The sequence below is a fragment of the Paramisgurnus dabryanus genome, chromosome 20 (assembly GCF_030506205.2).
Source record: "Paramisgurnus dabryanus chromosome 20, PD_genome_1.1, whole genome shotgun sequence".
NCBI classification, from domain to species: domain Eukaryota; kingdom Metazoa; phylum Chordata; class Actinopteri; order Cypriniformes; family Cobitidae; genus Paramisgurnus; species Paramisgurnus dabryanus.
Window position 1 is genome coordinate 25,124,048 of NC_133356.1, and position 23,772 is coordinate 25,147,819.

The 23,772-nt window shown below is 36.6% G+C and overlaps 2 protein-coding genes across 5 annotated transcripts in view; one reads left to right on the forward strand and one right to left on the reverse strand.

Annotated features, from left to right (window-relative positions):
• ninl (ninein-like) overlaps positions 1–15,159 on the forward strand; it is a 31,784-nt gene extending 16,625 nt beyond the window's left edge. For 2 of the 4 annotated variants that reach the window (XM_065297276.2, XM_065297277.2), the window contains exons 14-28: positions 395–542; positions 686–754; positions 840–961; positions 3,865–4,223; positions 4,931–6,487; positions 8,685–8,789; positions 8,884–8,953; positions 9,031–9,315; positions 9,453–9,566; positions 9,653–9,799; positions 9,876–10,025; positions 11,996–12,109; positions 12,527–12,736; positions 12,857–12,970; positions 14,889–15,159. In XM_065297276.2, coding sequence (XP_065153348.1) covers positions 395–542; positions 686–754; positions 840–961; positions 3,865–4,223; positions 4,931–6,487; positions 8,685–8,789; positions 8,884–8,953; positions 9,031–9,315; positions 9,453–9,566; positions 9,653–9,799; positions 9,876–10,025; positions 11,996–12,109; positions 12,527–12,736; positions 12,857–12,970; positions 14,889–15,080 — 3,756 coding nt within the window. In that variant the 3' untranslated portion in view covers positions 15,081–15,159. The remainder of the gene's footprint in view (positions 1–394; positions 543–685; positions 755–839; positions 962–3,864; positions 4,224–4,930; positions 6,488–8,684; positions 8,790–8,883; positions 8,954–9,030; positions 9,316–9,452; positions 9,567–9,652; positions 9,800–9,875; positions 10,026–11,995; positions 12,110–12,526; positions 12,737–12,856; positions 12,971–14,888) is intronic. The other 2 variants (XM_065297278.2, XM_065297279.2) reach the window with 1 other exon arrangement.
• Positions 15,160–15,302: 143 nt separating this feature from the next.
• On the reverse strand, positions 15,303–18,807 carry gins1 (GINS complex subunit 1 (Psf1 homolog)). The gene is made up of 7 exons (XM_065297280.2): positions 18,583–18,807; positions 18,434–18,498; positions 18,257–18,355; positions 18,075–18,165; positions 17,878–17,994; positions 15,908–15,982; positions 15,303–15,831 (listed from the first exon to the last, which is right to left on the reverse strand). Exons 1-7 carry the CDS (start codon positions 18,655–18,657, stop codon positions 15,763–15,765), a joined length of 591 nt encoding a protein of 196 aa, XP_065153352.1. The 5' UTR covers positions 18,658–18,807; the 3' UTR covers positions 15,303–15,762.
• Positions 18,808–23,772: the final 4,965 nt, after the last annotated feature.

The following is a 23,772-nucleotide window of genomic DNA, read 5'->3' on the forward strand; positions in this document are numbered from 1 at the left end:
ACAATAGCACTGGCACATTTTAAGATAAGTGTACGCATGTTATTTTCAGTTGAGACCGCTCAAACATCTGTTTTAGTCTAGGACTAGCCTTAAGCATTCTCTGTGAAACCGGTGATTTATGTCTTTTTTTACCTGGAAAATGGCAACCACCCAGAGCACCACATAGACTTAACCAATGGTGTGAGTTTGTGGTGGAACTACCTGTTTTCCTAACCAATGGCAGATGCGTAAAGAACAGAGAAACCTGTTTGAAAAGAGTGAATACTTCAGTTTGGTGGCACAGACATTACACACTTTTGCAAATGCATAACTTATTTTGCTTTGAGGGTTTCTTGCTGCAGAAAGTTTAACTTGTGTAAATGAGCTTGTGACTCCGCCTCACTACCCTATGCAGGAGTTGCAGGACAGGAATGACGAGTTGCGCTCAGAGCTGGAGTTTGTAAAGTGTCAGGGTTCAGAAAGGAGATCCAAACGTTGCAGAGAGAGTCTCTCCTCTCATGACTGGTCAAGTCAAAAAGCAATAACCACCGAATCAGATTCTGGTAAATATAACACATTGATTTTATAATTTGTCTGTTTTATTATTAAAGATTTCATATGCTCTACATATTATTGTATAACTTTATTCTTTAGTTCAAGTTTCACGGTTGTGTGAAATGGCATTTCTTCATGTTTTGTTCTGCAGATGATTCAGAAATGAAGAAAGGTACATCTCCTCTGGCAAGAAAGAAGCTCCAAGTCACTGACAAGAATGGTAAGGACCAATAAAGGCAAAGTTAGTTTTTCCCATAATATACATATACACATTGGCGACAGTTTGCTTTGGTGTGCCTCTTCAGCTCTGGCTTCCTTAGAGAGTTTGGCTCAACCAGTGAGCATTGGGACAGAACTGGCCATGGGGCAGATGAAAGAAAAATATGAGCAAGAAGTTCAAGACCTAAAGATCCAACTGGAGACTAAGGTACAAACATTGGAGGCAAACATCAAATGTAATGATTTGATTCAGTTAGATCTGACATTACTGCCATTGTGTAGAATACAAGTATAAAGCCAATGATAGGCAATTAGCATCTAACAAAAAGTGCACTAATACAATTAGGGGTGTCCTCGACTAAGGATTTACATATTCGAATCAGAATTGTCGAATCTTTCCATAGTCGACCGATAGTCGAATCATCTATGTTTGTGTGCATGGGTTGGGAAGGGGCCAGGTAACTTTTATTTTCTTTCACAAGCAGCACACATAAACAACTTTCTGATAAAGTGACCAAAACTGTCTTTCAAGTAATAAAAGAAGACAAAACTGACGATGCATTTATATATATATATATATATATATATATATATAATTTTTTTTTTTTTTTTTTTTTTTTTTTTTAAGGTAAAATGTAAGGCAACATTTGTTTAATTATTCCTCATAACATTTTAAAGCCACGATCTACAGACCATCACACAAAAATACATTTTGATAAATAAACCTAAAAAAATAACAAAGGTGTTCCTGCTTTGGAAACTCCGGCTACAATTAAGTGTTTTTATTTAATTTGGAGATTTAGCGCGTCAAAGCAGTCATGACCAAAAAAACCCGACAAATGAGAAATGACAAATAATTTGTGATTGTGACTGTAAATGATAAAAACTAATCTTTATATACAATTCGTTGTATATAACCATATATACAAAACGTTAATTTATAACAAGAAAAACACTGAAATTAATGATTTTATAGACACTACGCGTTATTATTTAGCACAGAAATACCTGCTTGCTTGCTTTGACTTTGATCATCTCTGTATTAACTTTAGATACAGAAAGACCGGGTGATATTATTTATTTCAGGAATCTCTTTGCTATCATTTGAAAGTGAACACCGACCGACAATAATATTAAATCACAAGAAAGACATTCGTGTCAGGCAGAAATAGGTTCGGTGCAGATACTAGTTTCCGTTTCATCACCGAAAAAAAAAAACGGCTTACCTGTTTTGTAGTTTAACTTTTAACTTTTGAAGATAACCACTCTGTTTTCAATACATTTTAAAAACTTCTACTCGTCGAAAAACATCCGTTTTTTAATGTTTAGTTTGATGAACTCCTAAATATGAGACGCAGAGCACCTAGCCTGTTCGGCTAAATTGCATGCCCAAGCATGGCCAGCACGCAATAGCGCAACATCGATACAACGAAAAGCTATCCAAAATTTACAGACTTAAATTAGATCAGAATTTACGTTTATAATAAATACAATTTTGTTAATAAAATAAGGTCAAAAGTAACAAAGTGCAGAACAAATATGCAAAATGCCTCAAGTGCACGGAAACAAAACACAAGCCAAATAGTTAAATCAGATAACCCAAAGTGATTTATAAATAAAATAAAATATAGAAATTATTAAAAGAACGAAAGTCATAGTTTAATTTGCCAGCTTTGTCTTTTAAATGTAGAAACAAAGAGGCAATGGTTTATTAACATATAAACCTCTTATGGACGTGTAGCCCAGTCACAGGGGTTGTTGGATTTATTAAAGCATTTTAAAAATATTTATTGAAAGCTGCTACTTCACATATTATTTGCAGCATTATCATAATATGCAGTATATTAATATATTGTGAGAAAGATGTGTGAGATCAGATCATGTGTGCACCCACGGCCAAAATTGAATGATCCTCATTTCGTAACACATCTGCGACGATTCGACTGTGAGATTGGTAGTCGAATCAGGCTTATCCTATCGATGCATCGAATCTTCGACTATTCGGGGTCACCCCTAAATACAATATTTACATTCCTAAGGTCTTGCTTGGGTCAATAAAAATTAGAGGAGCGGAACAAGTTGTTGGTATTAAAATGTATATCTGTCTATATTGTATATGGGCTTATATAATAGTGGTTTGTAAGAGTATGGATAATGTACTGTATGTTGTATAATATAAGATTAGTGTATGTGTGTGGTTGCATGTACTAATATTAGTATTACTGCAGAATTAAAATGGCAAATTTATAGTATGTCTGTATATAGTACTATAGTAATGGTCTTTTGAAGGCCCATTTCCATGTATGATGGAAAGCATGTCTAGATGACTAAATGTCCGATAGTCAAAGAAAAAGTGTATACCATTTTATTAGATTATAAACTGTTTGAGGACAGTAAAATTTGCAATAATATTTGCTCAGATGCAAAACCCTCATAAGTGCATCTGACATGTTTTTTTATCAGACTCTTAATGAATTCTGTCAACAAAGCGGTATTTCTGAATGACCTAAGGGCTACTCTTAAGTAGATTTTAAGTAAAAGTGTTTGATGAACGTATAAAGTGTGCCGAGGGCATTCGGTAAATATCATCTCGTTTTTGACGTAGGTGGCGTTTAGTGGCTTTTGCATCTGAGCTGCTTTGAAACAATGCAACATTGTAAAAAAGCTCTATGTAATTAAACTATGCACAAGTTTTTAGGTACAAGCCTTAGGGGGCGTGCACACCAAAGCCTTTACGCCAGCGCATGTTTCCAATGGAAGCTCTGCGTTTTTCAAAAAAGCCAGCAGCTAGCGCTTTTCTTTCGCGCTGAGAGTTGAAAAATATTCAACTTTGGGTGAAAAGCTCCACTCGTCAATGTCAGTACTCACATGGCCGTCCAATCACAGTGGAGGAGGGGCAGGACATTACCACAGCAACCAACCGGCCCACAGCTGAAGTATCAGAGCTACCAAAGCGCTCAGCTGAAGAAAGCTGGCACTCGGCTAAAAAACATTCGGCGTCCTCCAGGCGTTTTCAGCCTTGTTTAAATGTTTTGGTGTGCACAACCCCTTGTGCTTTTAAACTTTTTAATTGAAAGGTGTCAAACCATGATCTTAATGTTGTGTACACAGGTGAACTTCTACGAGCGCAGTATAGAGTTGATGCGGCAGAATATGGAGGTTGAGAGGAAGGATATTTCGCAGAGCTTTAAGATGGAGATCAGTGAATTAGAGGACCAGAAAGCTCGAGCCGAGGAGCGTTCAGAGCAGATGCAAAAGGCTATGGAGAGACTGGAGGCAGAGCTGAGGGGTAAGACTGCGGGCGGTTCCTGGGGTCCAGAGCAGGAGCGGCGAATTCAACGAGAGCAGGCTGAACTGGAGCAGAACTATGCTCGTGAGATCAGTAACATCGTACTGCGCCTAAGCTCTGAAAAAGATCAGCTGGAGGCGGAGCTCAAGCTGAAGATGGACCAGGAAGTGCTGCTTGTCAGGTACGTGCAGGATCTCAGAACTGTCAGGTAAAGTTTAGAGCAGATTAAAGTACACAAGTACAGTTCCTAGGGAAGAAGATATGTTTGATAAGTACTGATGATGCGAAAGAAAGTAGTCCAGAGGAAAGACAGGAGGTATCTCATAAAAAGTCTAACAATGGGTGACTACCCTCCGACACATTACAAGACTAGTGATTGAATGAAGCACAGAAACCGTTTTGTACCCTTGGGGGTGGTTTCCCGGACAGGGCTTATCCTAGTCCCAGACTAAAATGCATGTTTGTGCTACCTTAACTTAAATACACTTTGTACTGCCATATCTTATCTTATATATCAGTGCTATTGTTTTGTGTCAAGATGCACACTTTATAAGGATTATTAATAAAAACTACTTAAATTGTCCCAATATAACGAAGACCTAGTCCTGGCTTAATCTAAACCCTGTCCAGGAAACTGTCCCTTAAAGTGTTGTTTTCTGGTTGGGACAAAACTTAACTGGGTCATATATCACCCTTAAATATAGTAATTATGTATGTTTCCCCTTCATTATGTCAGTCCTGGGTACAAATCGTTCTGAACCTTGTCATGCTTGTCATATGTACAACTTGTTAACCACCATCCCTGTACCCTAAAACCCAGTTTTGGTCTCCATGACATCATCGGTCTAGATTTAGACTTAGAAATGTTAGCATGTTGCTGTGTCTCAGGGAGAAGGCGGAGCAGCAGATATTGCACATGAAGGCGCAGCACAGCAAGGCCCAGCGGAGCCTGCAGTGCGAGCGCAGTCGCCTGCAGGAGCAGTCCAGGCAGCATCACAGAGAGATTGCTGCATGGGAGTCACGAATGGAGCAGCTGGAACAGGAGGCGCGCAGGGAGCGTCTCCTCAGTGCCGAGCGCTGGGGTGAAGAGCAAGCTCACATATGCAGTAGAGTGGCACAGGAAAAAAAGAAACTGGATGAGGATCACCAGGAGGAGATCGGGAAGCTAAGAGAGCGCATTCAGTTAATGGAAGATCAAGCCGAGCTTGCCTCCAGGGCTGAGGAGGAGCTGCTCATACTACAGAGAAAGCTCGAAGATAAGCTGGAAGAGATGTGTGTTCAGCTGGAGGACAATACTGTCTCCATGAAAGCCCAAGATGCCCTCATCCATCATCTAACCTCGGAGCTGCATGCCAAAGATAAGGAGATGGAAATCAGGAATGAGAACGAGCAAATGCTTTGCGCTAAACTGTCTCAGGTAAAGCAAAAGCTTAAAGATGAGCGAGAAAAGAAGCAGGAACTTCTGAAGCAAAATGAGCAAACACAGAAAGAAACTGAGAGGGGTTTACAACAACTAGAGGTGAAACTAAGGGAGGAGAAAGAGAACAAACAGGAGCTTCTTGGTAAAGTTTATCGGTTGACAACAGAGTTGGAGAACCTAAGGACAGAATCAGCAGTTTGGCAGAAGGAGATTGAAATGATTCGGGACAATAGTAGTCAAACGCATCTAAAAGAACTTCAGGAGCTTCAAGAAAACTTAGCAAAAACACACGAGGCATTGAAAAACAGAGATGGTGATCTTTCAAGACTGGCTTCTGAGCTGAACGCTGTGGAGAAGGAGAGAGATCATCTCACGGAGGAGCTCAGAGGTCAGTGTGATGTTCTCAAACAGCTACAATTGCAGGTCATTAGCGTCTCTGAGGACTCTGATCACCTTCGAAGCTCCGTTCTTGTCGAGCAGCGTAAGGTTGAAGAGCTACAAGCCTTTCTCAGCTCGGAGCGAGACGAGACCAGGCGTCTTGAATTGGAGAACTCTAGCTACATGAGACTTGCAGACCAGCTTTCATCTCAGATTGTTGAGATGGAGGCCGAGTCGAACAGGCTCGAACACAACGTTGAGAAACTTGCATTGGAACTACGAAGCAAAGACGACCAAATGCAGAAACTCCGTCAACAGCTTGAAGCCAAAGCCGAAGAGATGGATTTGCTCTGGAATGAGGTTCAACAAAAGATGAACCTGTTTAAAGATGTCAGTCAGCTTTCAAGTCAGCTTGAAATTTTGACCAACCAACTGGAGGACAAAGAGCGAGAGCTGTGCTCTTTGAGGGAAAAGGGTGACGACACGGCCAATCGACTACAGCAGTCGCTGATGGACTCTCGAGCAGAGCTTCATCAGATGGAGGAGGTGTTCGAAAGCGAGAAGAAACAAATGAAAGAACGACTTCTTGAGATGGAGGGGCTTGTCTTAGCTTTAGAACTGGAGATGGACACAGCCAATCCCCACAGGTTTGTGGATCACCGGCTGGTAGATGACCGTCGAAACCGAAACGAAAGACTAACAATTTTTTTCTCCCATACGGATGCCTGAGTTGAATGACTTAAGAGGCAATATCACCACTCATTACTGTTTTGTCTGTCCAAAAAATGTTTGAATGTTTCACAGAATGACATTTCATTAATCATAGCCGTGCAAAGCACATCATGCTGCATCTCACTAACTGAATTAGGGCTGCAAGATATATTTAAACTATCAGAATATTGCAGATGTGCATATCACAGTGATTTGTAATAACTGAATGATTTTAAAAAGTTATGCAAAGTCAGAGTTTTAGGTTGATGCAGATTGCAAAGAGTCTTGTAAGACAGAGAGAGAGATGCTTTCTTTGCCTATAAACAATGTGGAACCATGTATGTTGTTATATAATTTAAAGTGGAAGTCCACCCTAAAACAACATTATGCTCCAACACTATATTTCATCACATATGTAGTTGATTTTGCTGCCATCAAATGTACTAACTCTATATAAAAAGTTAAAGCTTTTAAATGCTACAGTAACAGTGATTTGACGGTTGTCAAATCACCGGAAGAAGAACGCACGACTACATAATTCTGAACGTTGTAAATGGGGGCGGGGTCTTGAGGCGAGATGATTGACAGTAGATGATAACGTTCTTTGATTGACGAATGCACAGGATGAGCTGACGTTAGCTTGCTTTGCTTGTGTTCATAACAACAACAACATAATAAATTTCTAAGTAGTATGTTTACCGTAGTTACACAAAACAAGCAACAACTAAGCCAAATTAAGTTTTCGATATTTTTACCATTTTACATTACCTGAGTCCACGGGAAACTGGGCTGAAAACAGTACTCGAAATCTTCCCGACGAAAGTGCTGGCTGCATGTTCAAATTTTCGAGTAATCTGTTAAGGGTGTCTCAACCAAGGGTCGCGTTGATGTAAACAATAAAAACTCCCGTTGGTCTGAATTTGTTGTCCTAACATCCACACACTGCACAGGTTCTAGTCATCTTTTATCAAGGGTTTTGTTGATTTCCCTTTCAGAGACGGAAAAAGCGGAGTTACTCTTTGGTTGGGTTCGTCTACCGGCTAACTTCGAGTTGACCTGAGTTGATTTGAGAGCAGGTTGAGCGGCAAAAGAAGTTATTAGGCTTATTCAACTTCATGCGGCAACGCAAGAATCGACAGCCGGATTATGTCAAAGTACCGCGAGAGCGATTCGCAAAATCATACGGAGGAGTTTGCTTTTAAATTGCTCTCGCGGAACCTTGACGTCATCTGGCTGTCGGTTCTTGCGGCGCCGCATGAAGTCGAACAAACCTGAAGGCTGCATCGGTCTCATTAAACATGTTGTTTTGATTCTATTGTTAATGTGATGTCACACTTGACAATTGAAAGCAGTTTAAATGTTCAATCTGAATGAAAATGCTCCATGTAAAATCTTTTGTAATCTGCTCAAAAGGCCATGTAAACACTTGATTGGATTGATAACTGAAACTGAGACGCTCTGCACATGTGCATTGACGATAATTGACATAATGACGTATGAGTACGCGAGATTGCGTTGTTGAAGGAAGTGGCATGAAATGACTGTGTTATCATTCTTATATTTTATAAAACTCCTTCCAGTCCTCTGTGAAGTGATACGAAAGCGTTGTTCGGTCAGTCCATGATGTATACTCTGATCCACAAACGCGATTTCATACGCCGTTGCACAGTTCAAAGGAAACTGTACTACATGCTATAACAAATGATCTGTGGGGTATTTTGAGTTGAAACATCAGACACATTCTAGGAACACCTGAGACTTAAATTTCATCTTGTTAAAATGGGCATAATATGCGCCCTTTAATTTTTTTTATTCAAATAAATGTTTAAACCTTAAAGCATTATAGTTTATCACATCATTTAGAAAGTTATCGCATATTGCCATTTCCTCGATATCATGCAGCCCTAAACTGAATGAAACTGTTACTGACATGCATGATTTTGTAACTCACCCTCAATAACAGTCATGTTTTATTAAAGTGTGTTCTTGCATTATTTTAAAGTGTTGTGTTTGCTACTCTAATCACTCAGTCGTGATTTTTGAAAATCTAACTATAATTGAGCTTATACTTGTTCGCGAGAATGTTTATTTAGGGAGAAAACTTACCTCTTCCTTTTGGACCTCTTCCTTTAGGGAGCAACTTGATGAGGTCAACTCTGAAAACTCTGCTTTGAAAGAGAGACTTGCTGTTTTACAGCAGGATGTGAAATCGCTTGAAGATGAGGTCAACAAAAAAAGGTAATAAAATCATCTTTGGGTTACAGCATATAGACCCTACTGCTTTATTTTTCCATCTACTTCATAAATACCAAATTTCCCTGCATGTTTTCAGGAGGAAGCTTGAGGAGATTGAGAGAGATTACACGAAGAACCATGAAGAAGAAGACCAGCTCCGTAAAGAGGCAAGAATAAAGTGTCTGGTCATGGCCCCAGGCTGTTAAGTTCCTGTCTTCTTAACTAATACTGTTTTCCAAAACAGAATGCCAGATGTCGAGAGGAGGTGCTTGACCTCAGCGCAAGAAACTTGCAGCTTAGCAATGACAACGCTGAACTGAGTTCCCGGCTCTGCGCTGATCAAAGAGCTGTGCAGACGCTGACTGACAGGCTGTCACAGGAGTGTCAGGAGAAAGATGAGATGGCGGCTGCTTACAGACAGCTGCAGGAAACTCTTAAGATGAAGGATCAGCAGACACTGAAGCTTCAGGAACAGTGGCAGAAAGACAAAGAGCTTCTGGAGAGGGAACTTAAAACAACCAATGAGAAGGTATGGTTTTATTAGACACAGTGTGTGATACAGAACCCTGGGGGGGGGTGTCATTGCCAAATTTCTATAAGGGGTTGAATAAATATCATGTCATGTGACCATTACACCACACTATAATATATCTGCTGTTGATCCAGTTACAGCATTTGATGGATGTTGAATCTGCATTAACAACTCAAACTCTGAAAAACCAAGCACTAGAGCAAGAAAAGCACCATTTGTTGAAAGAAACCGCTGAAACGGACCAGAAGGTGAGATGCTGAGGTGTTTTCTGGATGAAGGTCTCTGTTTCTGGAGTTCTGTTGTGCTAAAAGTTCATCTGTGGTGGTTATTGCAGCTGGAGAAGCTTCAGGAAGCTCTTGGCAACTCTGAAGCGCAGATAGAGCAGCTCGACTCGCAGCTGTTGAGTATGTGTCAAGAAAAGGATCTCCAAATCCACGAGGTCTCCACACATCAGAAGATGCTGCAGCAATCCCAGGACAAGGTAAATGAAAATCTGTTAATGTCAAGTTCGCTCTTATTATTTAGGATTGTTACAAATATAGCTGTTGAATACTCAGGTGAAGGAGCTGGAGGAGAGCTTGTACCGGCTGCGTAAAGAGAAGGAGCAGGTACTGGAGACTTACAGGATGCAGGAGGAGATGGCAACCGCTGGTTTACAGAAAGAGTGCAAGAGTTTGCGAGTACAGAACGAGGAGCTTTTTAACAGGGTAAGACAAGGACCAGAAAAAAGCTAAGGTTTCCTACAAAATAATTTATAAGCCCTACACTGCAAAAAATGACTTAGTATTTTTGTCTTGTTAAATCAAGATATGTTTTTAAGAAAATAAGTCTAGTTTTTAGACAAAAAATATACAATTTAAGTGAATTTGTGTTTTAAACAAGCAAAAATATCTACCAGTGGGATGAGAGAATTTTTCTTGAATAAAGTGTTTAAAGGTTCAGTGTGTAAATTTTAGCGGCATCTAGTGGTGAGGTTGCGAATTGCAACCAACGGCTCAGTCCACTGCTTACCCATCGCTTTTAAAATGCACAGAGAAGCTATGATAGCCGCCACCAGAAAAATTTCATTGTCGGAGACAACTTGGGAAAAAAGCTTTTTCCGTTAAGGGCTTCTCTAGAAACATTGTGGAACAAAATGGCGACTACCACGTAAGGGGACCCTCTGTGTATTTAGATAAAAACGTCTCATTCTAAGGTAATAAAAACAGAACGGTTCATTATAAAAAGGTCTTTATACACTCCTGAAAATATAGTTTTGTATATTATTTTGCATTTCTGTCAAGATATCCTTTAAAAAATTACACACTGCACCTTTAAGATAAAAGTAAACTCATTTCAAGATTTTTTTAGCAGATATTTGTGCTTTTTAATGCACAAATTCACTTAAATTTTATATTTTTTTTCTAAAAACTAGATTTATTTTCTTAGGTCATTTTGCTCATCAAGAAAAGCATCTTAATTTAAGAATTTTTTTTATATTTCTACTAAAAAAAAGACACAAATACTGAGCCATATAAAATAAAAATACACTAAGATAACTTAACGTACTTCATTTTGAATTTTTGTTGTTTTCAGTAAAAATATCTAAATTTTTTAAAATTAAGATGTATTTTCTTGATGAGCAAATGAACTAGGAAAATAAGTCTAGTTTTTAGACACAAAATTTAAACGTTAAGTAAATTAGTGCTTGACAAAAGCAAAAAAATCTGCCAATGGAATAAAATGAGAACATTTTCTTAAAATAAGTTTAATTTTTTCATAAACACTTAAATTCAAGAACATTTTCTTATTCCATTGGCAGATTTTTTTTTTGCTTGTTTCAAAATACATCTTTAAGAATTTTTAGATATTTTTACTGAAAACAAAACAAAAATCCTAAGTAAGAAAGTCAGTGTTTTGCAGTGTAGTTGTTAGTATTTTTTCTTGTTTTCAGTAAAAATATCTAAAAGTTCTTAAATTAAGATGCTTTATCTTGATGAGCAAAATGACCCAAGAAAATAAGTCTAGATTTTAGACCAAAAATGTCAAATTTATGTGATTTTTGTGCATAAAACAAGCAACAAAAAATCTGCCAATGGGGTAAGATAAACACTTAATTCAAGAAAAATCCAAGAAAAATTTGCTTACCCCATTGGCAGATTTTTTTTGCTTGTTTTATGCACAAAATCACTTAAATTTGATATTTTTGGTCTAAAATCTAGACTTATTTTCTTGGGTCGTTTTGCTAATCAAGAGAAAGCATCTTCATTTAAGAACTTTTAGATATTTTTACTGAAAACAAGACAAAAATACTAAGATTTTTTTTCTTGAAAATCATTTTTGCAGTGTGGGATGTTCAGATAATTGAATAACTTTTGTCCAACAATTTGGAAGTTATCAAATGTCAAGGAAGTATTTTATTAAGAAGTTAACATATATAAACAGTAAACATGAAATCACATCATCCAGGTGGTCTTTATGGCTAAACGAAAAGTTTGTAGTTTTCTCTCGCATACTGATAAAATTTACATTTAAATGATTTGAATACTTAAATGCTTTTTAAATGTGTTTTTGGATGTGGGACAGCAGTTTTCACCAATTCTGTAGATTGGCCCATGTAGTGCATGTTCACCATATGAATAAATAAGTGATATGTGAGACAGTCTTAGTCTTGTAAACTTGGATTTTTTGTTTATAGGTGGCCCAACTGCAGACTCAGGAACTGGAACTTCAGAAGTTGACTCATGAGCACCTCACTTTAAAGACAAAACGGGCAGAACTGGAGACCGCTAAACAAGAGGCAGTTCAACAGGTTTGGTGAATTGTGTCTCTGGGTTGTGCATAATTCAGAATTTATGTCGTTCCTTAATGTAGGTACAATAAACTCAAAATTGACATCTTGTACACTATGCATTCTTTTCAAGATATTATAAAATCATATTTTAATTTAATAACTTTTTGCAGCAAACCGGTAAAATTAAACCAGTACATTTATGTTGACTTCCAATTCAGCTTTATCTATTGCATTGCAGTTTCATTAAATATCTAACTTATAACAATAAAGACAATTTCTGAATTCTGAATCTTGCCCAATAACAATATAGTATTATGTTCTTTCTTGTATTTGCAAACTAATAACTCATTGACATTTCCTTTTGTGGAATTTGTTTACTATTTTTGGTGAGAAGACATTTGCCTTAGTTTTGTGTGTTGGATGTTTCCGATTTAGACACTAAGGGCAGAGAGCGCTCTGTCACTGATCCAGGCTCGGCATACACGTGAGGTACAGGAACTAAGGGAACAGATGGGCTCTGGTACCCGAGAGCACCTGACTCACCTACAAACACAGCTAGCCGAGCAGCAGCGCAGAACGCTGGACTTAGAAGATCTGCTTCAATCACAGGCCAAGCAGGCCAATGTTCAAATGGGACTTCAGCAGGTAGACAAATTCAAAACCACAGTGGTGATTGCAATGCTTGTTACATTTTAACACATTTTAAGTAATTACATTACATTTTTCAATGTATGTTTATTAACAACCAAATTTATAAAACAACAGGAGCAGTATGAGAAATTGATGGGGAGTATGCAGGAGCGTATGGATGAAGTTGAGGCCAAGCTGAAAAACACGCGTGTCATGCTACAGGAGAAAGTCAACCAGCTAAAAGAACAGGTAACCTTAATGCTGTTACAACCAAATATATGACCATGGATGACAAAACCAGTCATAAGTTGCATTGGTATATTTGAAGAGTTTGTTTCCAAAACGCAATAAATCCATTTTGACTACTTTGGGTAAAAATGTGTTTTCTATACCAAGAAAGTGAAAGATGAAAACCACTATTTTCTGTTAGAAAACTTAGCACAGCATCTTTAGGTTATAAAAACTATGCTCCCACAAAACAACATAAATTAGACTGTTTAAGAAAAAAACCTGCGCTTCTAGCTCCACCTAGAGCCTTCTATTTGTTTTGCAAAATCCACCGCTCCCGGTTGACTTGGTCCAATCTGCGCAGGCCGGTTCATTTGGTCCAATCAGCGCAAGGCTGTGTAAAATCTCCCTGTCAATCACAGTACATGCACGCGCCACAGATCCCTCCTCCCCCTCGCGCGCCTTACAATATCACGTGCATCCACCTGAAGTTCACAAGTGTGTTGGATTGAACGCAGCGTTTATCAACCATTGATTGTATTTCGGAGTTTTATGTAAGTAATCTAAGTATTCTTGCTAAGTATGCGTTCCAAATAATACTGGTGCACACGCCCTGACGAGGACGAGCTCGAAGGGAGGTTGCTCGGTGGTAGTGGGGGAGGGACATGAAATTGTAAATATTTGGAAACTGCTCAATCCTCCAGAGTTGCCGACGGCAGCTTTAAGAACACGGTCATTGCTGCGGTCATCCTTGGGACGTCATCACTGAATTGTTTTGACAGCGATCAGCTGTAAAATGTTTTGGTCCTGCTCGATTTTCGTTGACTTAAAAATAATGAAACGTTTTTTATAAGATCCGGTGGGGTCAATGTGTTAGCATGAAAGAAGCTTGATGCTGTCGTGTGAGGAGAAGCAACAGCTGGCCTTTTTCTTCTCCAGGGTGCCTTTCATGTAAATTATTCGCTTTTTTTCCTCGTCATAGAAAACCACCACAGGTTTATCAATGCCATCAAAATTACTATTTTGTTTGTTTGTTGATCATGAAGTAAAAAGTAGATGGGGAAAACTAGGATTTCAGGGTTTATTCAAAGCACCACCCTTATTGTTTACAATTCGTGGAATGGTGCGCTGTGATTTGTTAAGTGGATTTATTGCATTCTGCAAAGAATAAAGACCGGCGTTTGTCCCAGTTTGGAGAAAAGATGACCGAATAAAACAGCGGATATCAGATTTTGCGTAAAATGATGATTTGACTTTTTAATACTGACCTGATATAATACTGATTTGGGCAGTAAGTTTTTTTTAATGGCTTTTATTGCGTTTTGGAACCAAACTCTTGAAGCAATAGCAAAAAAAAACATTGTATTTCTATGGGTCAAAATTGCCAAAAATCATTAGGATATTAAATAAAGATCATGTTCCATGAATACATTTTGTACATTTCCTACAATAAATATATAACAAATGTATTTATCATTAATAATGTGTTGCTAAAGACTTATTATAAATATTTTGCACCCTTAGATTTCTAGAATGGTTGTATCTCTGCCAAATATTGGCCTAAAAAACAATACATCAATTGAAAGCTTATTCAACTTTCAGATGATGTATACATCTCTCTTAAATAAAAAAAATTGACTGGCTTTGTGGTCCAGGTTCAAACATAGGAAGTAAGGCTGTGTTTGGAAAGAAATAACGGGGCTTTGTGAATTCTGCTATTTGAAAAATAATACTAAGTGAAACCGTAGGCATTAAGCAATGATAAATATTTATGACCTCAAGAGGTGTTGAGATCAAGTTTTGTCAAATGTAGCATCCTGATCGTTTTCATGTTGTGGTACAGTATGTGTGTTATATACAGAACAGTTTATTAGTAAGCTGTTCCAAACATCAATGAAAATCAACAACATAACAATCCCATTAACTCTTTCCCTCATAGCTGGTCAAAAATGCCAAGTCAGATCTACTGCTGAAGGACCTTTACGTAGAAAACTCTCAGCTCATGAAGGCTCTGCAGGTGACCGAGCAGAGACAAAAGATCGCAGAGAAGAAGTCTTTCATCCTCGAGGAGAAAGTGGTTGCTCTTAATAAACTGCTGCGTAAAATTGCTCCAGCATCCCTCACTGCTTAGAGGTTTCCCTGCGGTATAAATCTCTTGTACTAGACTGTGAAGTCCAACCTCAGTGCACTCACTGCGAAATGTTTAACAATCTTAGTGTTAAAGCACAAATAATGCAAGTATTACACAAAATGTGCTATTTTCAAAAATACAAAATGACAATGTGTCATTTAACTTCTGTAATTGTACACCAATCCATAATGATGTTTTTGTCGTACAAGGCCAGAGCATGTGTGAACATTAAAATTGCATTTATTTTTGTTGACTGTGATGTAAGGTACAAACATCAAGTATTATCTGACAAAAGTGTAGATCACTTAAGTATTTAAAAAAGCATTTTTATTCATTACATTTTAATACCAATTTGATGCAATACCTATGCACAGTATTCATAATGAAAGTGTACAGTTTTGATACAAATCTTATCTTGAAGTTTTTAATTATGATGCACTAATGTCCACTTGAAAATCAATTATTGTAAATGTTACAAAAATTCTCCTTTGATGGTACCACTGAGTTGTATATGTATCATACTGTCCTATTATTACTGTTGAAAATTTGAGCAAGTAAAGTTTCACCCATGTACACATTCACTCCTGTTGTATGCTTGGTGATGAGATAACCGATCAGACAATTCAAATCTCCAGTCTCCTAACACCTAAAAAATGTACAAGTGTCCACAATAAAAGTGTGCTTAGGATATGACATGCTCTAATACACCCTGACGAATGAGCTGCTCACATTTCCATCTGGGCAAAAAGTGCTGTGAAGTGCAGAAACGGGTGTTAAACAACATACAAAGCAGTGTATTGTAAAAAAAAAGTCAAGAATTCAAGTACCTGGCTATTTTTCTTTAGCAGAATAACTGTGCCATCATCAACTTCAAACTCTCCATGGTCTTTTAGACATCGCACCTAAAAAAGTTTCATTAAAAATTTGGATTTGTGTTGATCAAAGGGTTAAGTCACACAATAACAAATACTTGGTCATAATTTATTCACTCTTATGTCATTTGGACCCCAATATATTTCTTTGTTCTTCAGAACCCAAACCCATTTGTGTTTTCTTGTTACTATAGGGGTGAGCAGTGACCACAGTAAAGCTTCAAAATGACCCAAAAGTGTTAAATAATTACACTCGACTTGTGATGTATATTTATTTTATGTATCCTGAAGGCAAACAAAAGGTTTGGTGACAAACTAAAATGTAATTCATTAGGCTTGTTTGACTTCATGCAGCACCGCAAGAACCGACAGCCGGATGATGTCAAAGGACCGCGAGAACGATTTGAGAAATCATACGAAGTCTCATTTCATTTCGCTCTCGTGGTACTTTGACGTCATCCGGCTGTCGGTTCTTGCGGCACCGCATGAAGTCGAACAAGCCTTTTTGATTCAAGTCTTGATCTGTATTTCTCTTTCGGTGTACCTTCTCTGTCTGAACTGTTGTTTAGGCAGTTTTAGTATGTTTACTTTTAAAGGGCACCTATTATACAAAATGTATTGACTATTTGTTTGGACTAGGGATGCTAAACAATTAATCGTGATTAATCGTTAGCAGAATAAAAGTTTTTGTTTACATCACATATGTGTAAACTGTGTATAATAAATATGTATATATATATAAATATGAACACATTCATGTATAATATTAAGAAAAAAATGTATATATTAAGTATTTATATTTATATATATATAAATTAAACATAAATATACAAATGTATATACACATGTAAACATTTCTAAAACATATACATGCATGTGTGTACATTTATTTATACAAAGTTATTATACACAGTTCACACACATATATGATGTAAACAAAAACTTTTATTCTGCTAACGATTAATCACGATTAATCGTTAAGCATCCCTAGTTTGGACATAAATGTGTGTTGGCAGTGTGTGAACACAACAACCCTACAATAAAAAAAACAAACACCCACTCTATTTTAATCCCCAAAAAAACAAAGCTCATTAGACATGTTGTTTTAGTTCTAATTAATGTGATGTCACACTGATAAAAGCCACACCCACTCCACTGACTGACAGTCTTGCATTACCATAATTTCTGTCCTCAGTGAGTTGCACGTTGTTCGCCATATCTCAATAGTGAGATACTATTGTCTCAGAGCGTATTCACATAAATCAGATCTACTTTAACTGAAAGCGTTTACCGTCTCTTCTTTTGGTAAGGGAGTGAGGTGCAGTAGCTCATTTGCATTTAAAGGTATAGACACGAAAACAGTGTATTTTGCTCCCACATGAAATAGGGGCATTTTGGACATGCCATAATACATTTTCTGTAAAGTATTTTGAGCTGAAACGTCACAGACACATTTTGGGCACACCTGAGACTTATATTCCATCTAATAAAAATGGGCACAATATGTGCGCTTTAAATAATATGTAACAACTTGAATTGTAAAACCCACAGAAAGTAAAAGAATAAATGTCTTCAAGATCATGACACTTAAGATATATGTAAATTATTAGTTGAGTGGAGTTATTTATTCAACACTTTTTGGGTTATTTTGTAGCTTGCAGGGTTCTCTGGTTATTATGGGAGCGGATGGTGACTGAGGTGGTCATCATTTACTCACATAGTAACTCAAAATAATACTTTTGACATATGGGTTATGAAGAACAAAGAAAGATATTGGGGATACAATAAGGGTGAGTAAATAATGACAACGTTTTTGTTTTTAGGGTGAACTATCCCTTTAAGTTTTTTTGCATAACATGCATTATGACAAATATATTTTCAGTGTTGATTCAGGATATTTATTAAATCTGAAGGTGGTTGCTTACCTCAATGTATAAACTTTTAGGAGGCTTCATATCCTGTGTTATGTCCAAACCTTCCTCTCCCCCAAGGGATCTCATATAGGTTGCCAATGACTTTTTGTACTGATTAAACCACTCCGTCTGCACATGATGTGTATCTAGTGTTATTTACAATAAACAAACCAATGAAAGGTACAGAACAATGACTTTATCAATCCCACCTCTTCAGCACACATGTGAAATCTGATGGTTGTGGGCAGCACACTTCCATACTCCCATCTGAGAGCACGGATGCGCAAGAGACGATCATATCTGTGAGAGAAGTGACAAAGGGTCGTGTGTGTGTTTCCACATAAATGGCAAGGTACAGTAGATAAATTACGAAAAAACAGGTGTTATGTACAGGTATGCAGCAATACAGCGCTGGTTCCTCAGCAGACAGCAGTGCCGAAACTTAATCGTGGGAATCAGCTCACTTTTGCTCTCTGTCTTTGCCTCGTTCCTTTAGGAAATCAAAATCAGTTTAGTTATAATGCTTATGAAATCACACAACGTTACTTTAGCACACTGAACCACTTACACGTCGCTTTGATTCTGTTCGTACAGTGCTTTCATTTCCTCTAGGACTTGGCGAATACCGTCTTCCTGTCAGACATCAAGAGAAATTTACACTGTAATGCAAATGTAAATGCGCTGTGTAAGTACTGTACAAAGTGGAGCTTAACTTACATTAAAGGCGGGCAGCTGACCGTCGCCCATCCGATGAAGTTCTCTAATGAGCTCCACTGCCTTCTCACAAAACATTATAAATGTGTCCCGAAACAAAACAAAAATCAATCGATATTACTGCAATATACTATTAGCTATGGAATTTCTAATGTAGTAGTCTTGTTTTCGCGGTAATTTGTTATTGTGATCACGTGAACTTTAAGGTACTACGGAGAGTCGCGTAGGACAAAATGTGTTCAACTACATACGACGTTGCGCAGACTGGCACCGTATGACATTAAAGTACCGCGAGACCATATATGTTTGTGCTTTCTCGCGGTACTTTGATGTCATACGCCGTACGGTCTGCGCAACGCCGCATAAAATAGAACACGTTTTCAGGTCCTTCCACACATTTATTCACCCGTGTAAATCTATAAGTCGAAAACGATTTAGAGAATACTCTGATATTTTAAAACAATTTATCTGCTGGTCATCTGAAAACAGTGGCATTTACTAAAGTGTTTAAAGGCGCAGTTTGTTAAAATAATGATAAACAAATTAAACATTTCAAATATTCTAATAAACAAAACTTATATAAATATTAAAGGAATGAATGACATTTTATACAGCATTTGGTAATAGATATTAAAGTATTTCTTACATGTGTATTTTCATCACTACTTTACAAGTATTTGAATGTGCAAGTAATCAAGTACATACTGCCACCTAGTGGCCTTACATACAAATACACTTGTAATACAATGCCTCTTTTTTCATTTGCCATTCATTTGCTAGCACCAATTTATTTGCATTATTTATTTATTTATTTGATGGTTGAAAATGTTGTTATTCCACTCCAACTTTACACAAATCCGATCATCTACAGTCTTTCTCTAAACTGGTTAGATATTGGACTTTTTACTATAGGCTATTGTTTTGCTTACTCTGAAGCAGAAGAAACAAAGTCTTTTTTGCAAATTTGCATTTTATTTTCAGTCTTCTTTGTCTTAAAGAAAAAGAAAAAGACCTTAAAACTGTGAAAAAATCTGTAGTGACGACTGTTGGATGGACACTCTTATTATTTTACATGTTTTACATGCCAGTTTATTTGTGAGATATATTGCTTATCAGAAAGCCTTGCCCCTAAATGGCATGTAAAACCAAATGAACTGTGGTTGGTATTTTGGTCAGAATAGGCTGTGGACTAGACTTTATGCTTCAAGTCAAAAGTCTGGCTAGACTGCTTTCAGCAAGACCACAGAAACAAAGCACTTCTGGGGTTTGGGACAAGCTGTTGAATGTCATTAAATGGCCCAGACTTGAACCATATAGAAAAGCCACTCCTCACTTATTCTGTCAGAGCTTAAATGGGTCCCAGAGGATGAATAAACAAGTTCATGTTGTGTGTAAGCAACAGATGAAAGCCTAAACCAAACTAAACAGCCCTGCAAAAATTGCAACAATTTATATCATGAGTCATTTCTTCAACCACTGCTCCAGCAGGTGCGCTCACATCAAATCAAATTATTTAACATTCCTTGGAATTAAAAGATTTTAGAAAATTGCAAAGATACGCATGTTACCCTCAAGCAACATTTAGCTACAATGGAATCACATTAGGACAAATCATAACTTATTTTAAATATGTTTTTTTTTCTCTTTAATATGCATAAAAACATCCTTTATATATCAAAGGAATAAATCACCCTAAAATGAAAATTAAGCTACATTTTACTCACCCTCAAGTGATTCATTTTACTTTTTTCAGCCATTCACAATTAATGGACACAAATGTGGACAAAATTTCACTGCTTCATATTCAAAGAAAAATATTTGGTTATTATATTTATTGGGTCTTCCTTACCCCAAAATAGCTGGAAGAAATCTGAAAAAAAAGAGAAGCCAAAGCTCGGGTCCTAGGAGGTTAAAGGTCCAGTGTGTAGATGTTTAGCGGCATCTAGTGGTGAGATTGTGAATTGCAACCATTGGCTCAGTCCACAGCTCACCACCTTTCGAATCTTACAGAGAAGCTACGGTAGCCGCAACTGAGCAAACATGTCATCATCTGAGACAACGTAGTGACAAAACGCGCTTTAAAGAGCAGTTTGTCCATTTAAGGGCTACTGTAGAAACATGAAATGACGACTTCCATGTAAGGGGACCCACGGTGTACGAGTTAATACAAACATAATGCCTCATTATGTAAGGTCTTTATACACCACTGATAATATAGTTATGTATATTATATTGCATTTCTGTCAAGAGATCTATCTAAAAGTTAGAAACAATGCACCTGTAAAAATGGGGCACTATTCAATGCCATTCTAAAGCTGAAAAGAGACAATTAAACAATTTCTTTAATTTTTACCTTTAAGGCAATGTTTAAAAATCCTTAAAGTTAAAAGTATTTATTGCATTACACATACTATAATTAAATAAATATAACTGAATAAAAAAAAACAATTCACTTGACATTATAAAATGTGCATCCATCAAATGATGGCAAACTGTCTAATTCCATTTTAAAACATTTAAATCATTTGAAGTATTCTGTCATTTTAAAATAATTAAATTCAATAAAATAATTAATAAAATAAAGTAAATTCACAGAGGTTTTTTTATTCAACTGTCTTGTCATAATGATTTCTCACATATCCCAGATCAGCCAACCATAAACTCAAAGTAATTAATTAAAGCATGGTAATTTACCATGTTTTACAGTGTGGGAACAGCAGAGTTTGTAGGTGTGAGCTAGATAAACGAATAGGCGTTTACGAGAGAAGCAAAGAGGGCAATATCATTTTCAATGGAGTTAAATGAAGTCACGCTCCGAGTCTGTTCCATGCACAGTTTGATTGGGACGCCTCCCAAACTGTGGATAACTGTATAATTAAAAGGGACAGCTGCAGATATGGACGCTCTGTCAGCGGCCTCACAGGACCCGTGCCCGAACCAATCTCAGCAAATCAACTTTTGAACCACAGAAACGGTTCACAGTCATATCAGTGTCTTGTGCAGCGACAGGTGCTCGCTCAAGTTCAATCTTCAGCTTTTCAGTGTATGAGCTGCCCATGGTCTTATTAAAGTCTGAGTCACGTTTTAACTTGAAGACACTTGTGTAATATTTAACCTCTTACATTACAAACATCCTCCGCTTGCTTTGTACTTTTCAGGCAGCTTACAGATTGTTCTTGACATGGCAATGGTATCCCATAAACCCTATTGGGCTTAGGATGCTGTCACTGTAGTACTTAAGGGATCTTGCATGGTTGCAGGCAACAAAATCTTGGGTACCTGAAAAAGGCACAGAGTGCAAATAACAGAGATGTTGAGATAAGCAGAACGAAGCAATGAATGACAAAGAGGATGAAGGATCTGTGAAAAGGGTCAGTGGGATTTATGCGGTTTTCTCACAGCTTGAGTTCAGCAGCATGCGTCTAAAGAGTTTCAGCTATGTGGCTTTGGCTCCTTCGGTCTTTCTCATCGACTGGATCAAACAGAAGTGAGTCAGCTGTGGGCTCCGCTCAGATCCCACTGGAACTGCACAAATGTTGCCATCTGAGCCCCTGATGTCACCTCCACCCCTTGTGCTATTAAACCACTCCAGCTGATTTCAAAAGAAACCTGCTGTCTGTTTTTAAAACGCCGCTTATCCGACTGTTGTGTTTCAGAAAGCTCACTGATTCCCTGACACAATGATTCACTAAGTCACTGTTGTATATATTCCGGCAGGGATTAGGTCATTTTTATTTATATAGCGCTTTTCAAAATGCATATTGACTTAAAGCAGCTTATACAGAAAACTATGCCCTAATGTTTTACATTGACTGTGTGGTGACTATGACAAAATTGGGTATAATAATAATATAATATTATACAATTCAATACAATACAATACAATACAATACAATATAATGTCATATAATTAGGGTTGTCAAAAGAATAATTGCGATTAATCGCATAAAAAATAAATATATTTGTGTGTAATTATTATGTATATATAAATACACATATAAATGTAAGAAATTTTTTATTTATGTATATTTTTATTTATATATGATATAAAATATATAATCTAAATAAATACATGTGAATGTTTCTTAAACACATACATACATGCATGTGTGTGTGTGTGTGTGTGTGTGTGTTTTTATATATACAAAATAATTACACACAGTGTACACACATATATTATGCAAAAACAAACATTTATTTTGTATGTGATTATTCGTGATTAATCTTTTGACATGCAACCCAATTCAATACAAAATCATATAATTAGTGCTGTCAAAAGATTAATCACGATTAATCGAATACAAAATAAAAGTTTGTGTTTGCATAATATATTTGTGTGTTTATTATGTGTAATTATTATGTTAATATATAAATACACACATGCATGTATAAATATAAGATTTTTTTATTTATGTATATATTTTTATTTATAAATAATATAAAATTTATAATCTAAATAAATATATAAATATTATTAATGTTTAATAATGTGTGTGTGTGTGTGTGTGTGTGCGTGCGTGCGTGCGTGCGTGCGTGTGTGTGTTTATATATACCAAATATTTACACACTGTGCACACACATATTTTATGCAATAACAAACTTTTATTTTGAATGTGATTAATCGCAATTAATCTTTTGACATGCAACCATAAATACAATACAATACAAAATCATATAATTGAGGTGTCAAAAGATTATTCATGATTAATCGGATACAAAATAAAAGATTGTGTTTGCATAATATTTGCGTGTGTTTTTTGTGTGTGTAATTATTGTGTATATATAAATACACACATACATGTATAAATATAAGACATTTTTTATTTATGTATTTTTTATATATATATTATATAAAATATATAATCTAAATAAATATATAAATACATGTAAATGTTTCTTAAACCAATACATGCATGTGTGTGTATGTTTATATATACAAAATAATAACACACAGTGCACACACATATTTTATGCAAAAATAAACTTTTATTTTGAATGAGATTAATCACGATTAATCTTTTTACATGCAACCCTAAATACAATACAATACAAAATCATATAATTAGGGCTGTCAAAAGATTAATCAGGATTAATTGATTACAAAATAAAAGTTTTTGTTTGCATAATATATTTGTGTGTTTATTGTGTATAATTATTGTATTAATGTATATATATATATATATATATATATAT